At 37.9% G+C, this 6730-nt stretch overlaps 1 protein-coding gene across 1 annotated transcript; it reads left to right on the top strand.

Annotated features, from left to right (window-relative positions):
- Positions 1 to 5630: 5630 nt before the first annotated feature.
- Positions 5631 to 6065, top strand: LOC147897765 (pathogenesis-related protein 1A/1B-like). Its single transcript, XM_087380117.1, has one exon. It carries the CDS (start codon positions 5631 to 5633, stop codon positions 6063 to 6065), a length of 435 nt encoding a protein of 144 aa, XP_087236243.1.
- Positions 6066 to 6730: the final 665 nt, after the last annotated feature.

A 6730-nucleotide genomic window follows, 5' to 3' on the forward strand; every position in this document is an offset into this window, starting at 1 on the left:
TAATTTGTAAGTATTGATATGAAATTATATTGTGTTTATGTGGTTTACTAGGAGGTTGTTTCTTTATACTACCCCCTCCGCAAATTGTGTCATCTTGTAGCTTGATATCGTGAGCAGGTACCCTACTCATGTTGAGACAACCTACCACCGCCACCATCACACAGGAGATACATGGAGACACTTCTATGATGACATGTTGTTTACTAAGGAGCAGTATATCTAGGCTATTGGAGCACCCCCCCAGTATTTAAAAGTAATTAAATAATGTCAATATTATAAATAAATATTTTTTTTTTCATACATTGATACATGTTGTCCCTCATTTATAGGGCCCTATGGCTAATCAGGAGGAAGAAGATGAGGAAGAAGGGAGTGAGAAGGGATCAAAAAAGCGAGCAAGGCCACCGACAACTTAGATTAGTCATAGAAGTAGTGCTAGCTACTCTTTTTTGTACTTGAAGCCATTGGCTTGGCTTTGTGCCTCTCTTGTATCTACACTCCTCTTATTTTTTGTACTTGAAGGCACGAGATGTGGCTTAGGGTGGCTTCGTGCTATATGTACATACAAGCACTTTTTGGGCTATGAATTAATATACACTCCTTTTATTTTTTTGGCTTTCAATTTCCTTATACAACATTCTATCAATGAATGCCTTGTGAACTAAACGTTTTGGAGTTGTAATGTTTTATTCAGAATTGTAATCGTTGGCTATAGACCTTCTTGGAATCATGCTAATTAAAATATGGTTGGCTGTAAGAATTGAATTGCACAAGGTGGAAATGGGATTCTTGTAACTACATAGCATTCTGTTCAAGCACACAAAATTCTACTTTTATTAAAAAAATATATTCTATAGGGTGTCTATAAGCACGTCTATGTACGCATCTTTAAGTTTTTTTTTTCAATTTCTAAAGAGCATCTACGCATCTATAGGCGCGTATGTCTGTTATATAGACACGCCTATAGATGCAGGTTTGTAGACATGCAAATAGACATGCCCATAAGTTTTTTTTAGTTAAGGAAACACATATGTGTGTGTGTCTATGGGTGCTTTGTCTTGTTGTGTACCATGTTGAGAGAGAAGAAGAAGAGATGATAGAGACACCAAATAGACTCCAAAGACTAATTCATAATGATCACAAGTCACACATATATAGGTGAGACCTAGTTTGAGTTGGAGCAAGCTATATATAGCTCTAACAAGTGTAGGTATATACCAACATTAAGATAGTGTCACTATATACTGACACCATCAAAAGAAGCTTTACTCTAGTATTGGCATATATATCGACATAGGTAAATATTTTCCATACCGATGAAATTATAGAATGTTGTTTGCAATAAGACCCAAAATAAAATTTCCTTGCAAGTTTTATCATTGAAAAGTTAAAAGATATAAGAGTCTGTACACCATGTTTGAGACCAAAATATTCATGTGTTCATGGTGAAGTCAATATATAATGTACATAATGCCACTCTAAAATTAAAAGGGGCAAAGATAAAAATCTTGGTCGATAGAAAAAATAACAATAAATAGGATTTACATCAATGGCTCTGACTTGAGCCAAGTCCAATGTGCCAAATAAGTTTACCTCTAACTGTATAGTCAATTGATCACCTATATCATCATCGTCTATTGTGCATCTACCTATAATCGATCCTCTACTTTATCTTCTTCAACAATATCGAGTGATGCATGATCCTCACCTTCTCTTATCTCTTATCTTTTTGTTTTTCATTAATAACATGCAACCTTTTTCTAGTCAATATGCGAGTACCCGCTTTCAACGATACCCTTATGTATGTACTCAATGTGCAAAACCTAGATTCTAAAAATGCATTCTCTTGAACCCACATGATACTCTTACATATTAGTGAGTGACCTCAACAAGGCTATTAGAGAGATGTTCTAGCATTGTTGTCAATTCTAGAAACTTTGTACCAGTCGTGAGGAACTTCACACAACATGGAAGAGCCATAGATGACCATTGCCTACTCTAGAATCTCATGGAAAGCCTTATAATGATCATGTGGGAGACAGAAGATTCATTTCCATGCAGGAGAACCAACACACGCTATGAAGTTTGCAAAGCTGAAAATCCCAAGAATCCACCCCATAAATTGAGTCAGTGGAGAGAAAGTAACAGGAATCCTACCAAACCATCAACACACTTTTCCCCTAGAAATCCTCACAAGGGTTGGACACTTAGAAAGCATAGGCTGCATCAACATGAATAACTAGTGATTTTTCATGATGATCAAGTCCTACAAAATGGTCTCCCCAACCTTCATCAACACTCTGCAAGGTTTTGAGATACTATTGGCTTATCAAAGGCCTTCTTATAAGATCATTTTTATTCATGACCATCTCAACCACAACCTACAAAGTTCTTCTTCCCTTCATATTTTCTTTTTCTCTACTATTTGATATCATATTCTAGTCCTTCCTTTCTTACTAAACTTATTTCCTTTCTTTTGTCTTCACTGAGTAACATGGCAATGACATCATGAATTTTTAAATGATTTGAGTTAACTCTCAAAATGGTAACTATCTGATTTTTACCTTGGTGGAGAGTTAGTTAGAGTATTGCCTTGCCATCATCAATTGTGCATCCATACTAAAAGTGTGTAAAGTTGCTTGACTATAAATTGCATGCTATTGAGGTTAGTTGCTAGGGATTCTCCATCTCCCATTTGAAGTGCAATTATCCAGCTTTAGCATAATATTTGAATTTTGGACCCACAAATAGAAAACAATTTCCAACATGCTCCAATTTTGAGCGACAGCGTTCAAAGCATCTACGTGATGGAAGACACCTATGCCAAGAGCTCGACCTATAATGCCAGGAGACTTTGGATTCTTCAAGTACCATGCTTGCATCTTCTCCAGGACTTGATTGTTTGTTGGCTTCTTCTCTGATCTATACACAACTCCCACAAACCTTTTGCATGAATGGAGGCAAATAAAGAGCTACCATGAATTAAGTTTTTGAGGATATGCACAAATGTATTGCATGGATTAAAAAACTTGTCGGGAGAATAACTTCACTCACTATAGTGTCATTTTAACACCACATCTCAAGATTCCAATAAAAAAACACCCTTTTGGCATTTATACAGTCAAGAATGTTTCTCCCTTATCGTAATTTGCTTCTTACGATCCTTTGGGCAAAATAGAGACAACAAAGAACATGATCTATGCATGGATAAAGGAACCTGTTGGGAGAAAAACTTCACTCAGTGGGGTATGCGCACTTAGACCTATTGCTTGTGCGATCCTTTAGGTAATATAGAGATCACAAAGAACAAGTTAGGTAAAATTAAATGGCATATGAAGGATCATATTCTTGATGTTACCATATACTAGCATAGAAAGTATGTTGACGAACATAGGAGTAAAAGGGAATCAAAGGGGGAATGAATATTTGCAAGCTTAAGGCCTGGATGTCATCAATTGAATTTAAAGGGATGAAGAAATGGATTAAATCTCAATGTTGCGGACCCTTCCAAATAACCAAATGGATATTAAACTCATGATGTACTTGATGTGAGCTTGCTCAACAAATAATGGTCACGTGTTCAGATTGGAGGATGATGTGATTGTAGATTTTACTTTCAACCCATAATCCGAAGGAATACTAGAGTTGAAAAAACATTCCTTACAAAATTTAGTAATACGGGAGTATCTACTTAATGCAAAGGGTACTCAAGGAAAGAGACCATCTAGCTAATAAAAGATTAATTAAATAAGGAATCCCATATAATCCGAGCATGAGGACATCGTCATTCCCATGTGGAGGTGAATGTAGCACACCCTTTCAATAAAACCACTATAAGGAACCCAATCAAAGAAGTCAAGATTTCACATACAATAACAATTTGAAAATTTTAAAGTAAGTTTCTTTATTCCAAAAAGAGTCACTTTCAAATGAAACACCACCGAGAGATGTACCACTCCACCAATCTAGTGCTCTATCTCTAGTATTGAAATCTTGACCTCAATCACAATATTAGAATGTTATTCACATGCGATCTCAATCTCAAAATTTGGAATCAAAAGCTATGTCTTAATTTCTATTCTTGAATCAAAATCTCTTTAATTTTGCCATAAATGTCCATGCATGGAGCTTCTTTCAATATCTATGTGTGTGTAGAGGGAACCCTTCCTCTCTAAAAATTTGTCATTTTATCAAGTAAAGGTTGGCCACTTTGGGCCATGTCTATCTTGTCTTTTAAGAATATATCCATGAGCCATCTTAAAGATAAAGCTAAGTGTGACAATCACAAAGTGACTACTAACATAAATGACACATTTTATAAAGTAGGTCATGAGTGCCATGCAAATCCTTTATATGGAGAGATAAAATTAATCTATGATTCGAGAAGCTCTAGATTTTCAAACATTATCAAAGTCATATGGTCTAGAGATCAACATAAACTTATATATTGGGTTCACTATTAGACAAAACCATCCAATCAAACATTTCAAAGTGTGTGACCTTGTGTAGGGTTTGTTGCACATTATATGCAAGGAACAGTTAGTAGGAAGATATCAAGAGTACCATTAATGTAGTCATAGCACACATAAACACACAACCTACATAAGCCTAAGTTGTAAGATAGAGCATTGAGAGTTTGAAATGATTACCAGCGTAACCTATAAGGTCAGACACTACAAATTGATGTTTTGAAGGGACCTTTTGTCCAGCATTAATAGCAACAATAAATAGATGATCCTATAAAACTTTATTTTGAGCTGATGAGAGGAACCTTTCCAACAAGTTTAAGCATGCTAATTGAGGACGTATGCGCATTGCAAGAATCCATAGAGCTTGTAGCATGGGGGTAGGATGCATTGTGTCCTTGAGCATTTTGGGAGGGGCTTTATTGAGATGACAAAGGGCTAGATAGAAGCAAGGAGAGAGGGGCTAAGGAGAAAGCATGAAAAGGAGCTAGGCCTGGCCATGAGAGGAAATAAATTTCAATTTCCTGAGAAAGGTAATTGTTCAGTTTTGTACATCACTTCTTAAAGCGACCAAGTTGGAAACCTCGGTTTGGAAAGTCACTCCTCATGGCTCTATAATTTCAAAGGCATGAAACTTTGACCATGGGCTTCAATATTAGCTACATTTTCATCTCATTGTGTGTTTGTTAGAGTCTTATTTAAAATCAAATTTTCCTAAGATGTTTTGGCCTTGAACATGCTACATGGTTATCGCGTGATACATTAGTGTACTTTATTGTGCGACCTGCATGATAGCAAAGATTTAAGTAGTGAAGTGCGGACTTTTATAAAAGTGCGTTTCCCGTACTCCCAGATTTTGGCATGGGTCGGGTATTGGGCGGACCAAGTCGGGGTTGGAGGCAACCTTTACCGCCTATAAATACAAGAAGGAGGAGCTTTATCCTGCAAGCTTCTAAACCGTGCAGAGTCTAAACTCCATTGCCTATCATTCACCAATCGCGGACAATCATGAATACTCTCACAAGCGCATGGTGTTTTTTGTTGCTCGTCCTCCACGTTGGTGAGTTATTAATGCATAAGCGATTCCGTTATGGCTCCTTGCTGCTTGCTTGACTCTTTGCTTTAAGTTTGCTGACGTTGAATCTCACGGCCGCAGTTGTGGCGATGGTCTCAGCGACCACTCTGAATGCGGTCAACAACGCCGGCTCAACACTGTGTGTCAAATACTGGGTACCGAACGAGGAGATCGGGGGCGGGTGCAGGGAGCTTCCAGCTCTACAAGGGCTGGAATCAGTGTGGAGTCTGGGAGCCACGCCCATGTGGGAAGGAGCAACCATGTGGGCGATTCAAGGGGGGTGCGCTGGACAGGCCTGCAACACGGGGCCCCCAAGCGGGGTGACACAGTTCGAGATCACAGTCGCAGGCTCTGGCAACAATGACTACTACGACGTCTCCGTGCAGGCGGGCTTCAACCTGGGCCTCAAGGTCACTCCCACCAATCCTGCTTGTGCAACAGAGGATTGCCCCGCTCCGGGCTGCGAAGGTGGTGTTCTATCCTGTCCTTCCGGCTCCACCGACTACGCCATCATCTTCTCGTGATCCTGCAGGCCGAACATTTTGCTCTCCACTAAAGTATTGCCTTGTATTCGCTCTTTTGGTTTCTTGTAACGATCTACCGCATAATAGATTCACCGCATCCTTAAGGGAGCATTTTGTGAATAGTTACGTGACTACCTTATTTGCCGTGACTACCTTATTTGCCATCTTTTCGCTTGCAACTTACACTCGTGAATTTCAAGATCAGTTCCCCATCAAATAATAACGCATGGTAAAATTTGGACATGTCAAAATTTAAATTAATATCACTACTCCTTGTGGATCTAGAAAGTGTTATCCTTGAGGAATACCTGTCTAAGTGTTTACAACTAACATCCATACATCCATGTACATACATATATGTATATGGTAAGACTTGGCTAATCAAATATCCTTTATATCTAAACAATTGAACTAAACTGGAAAAATTTGTGCAATTAATTCCATACTTCTATCTTTGCATTAATTTTTGTAGTTGTCTTGCCTTTACATAATTTTTTGGTAGTTGCTTGTAGATTTTAGAGTTCCGATATCGATCACAATCCATACTATTTTATGCTTAGTCATGGAAAAGGAATTTTTTTGGCAAGCATTTTTGGACATGCCAACAAAATCAATCTTTTTTTTGCAATATCAAACTAGCTCATCTTGTGTAACATTATGCAAAT

This window comes from Dipteris shenzhenensis, chromosome 10 (genome assembly GCF_047967505.1).
Source record: "Dipteris shenzhenensis isolate YYH24624 ecotype China chromosome 10, Dip_SZ_1.0, whole genome shotgun sequence".
NCBI classification, from domain to species: domain Eukaryota; kingdom Viridiplantae; phylum Streptophyta; class Polypodiopsida; order Gleicheniales; family Dipteridaceae; genus Dipteris; species Dipteris shenzhenensis.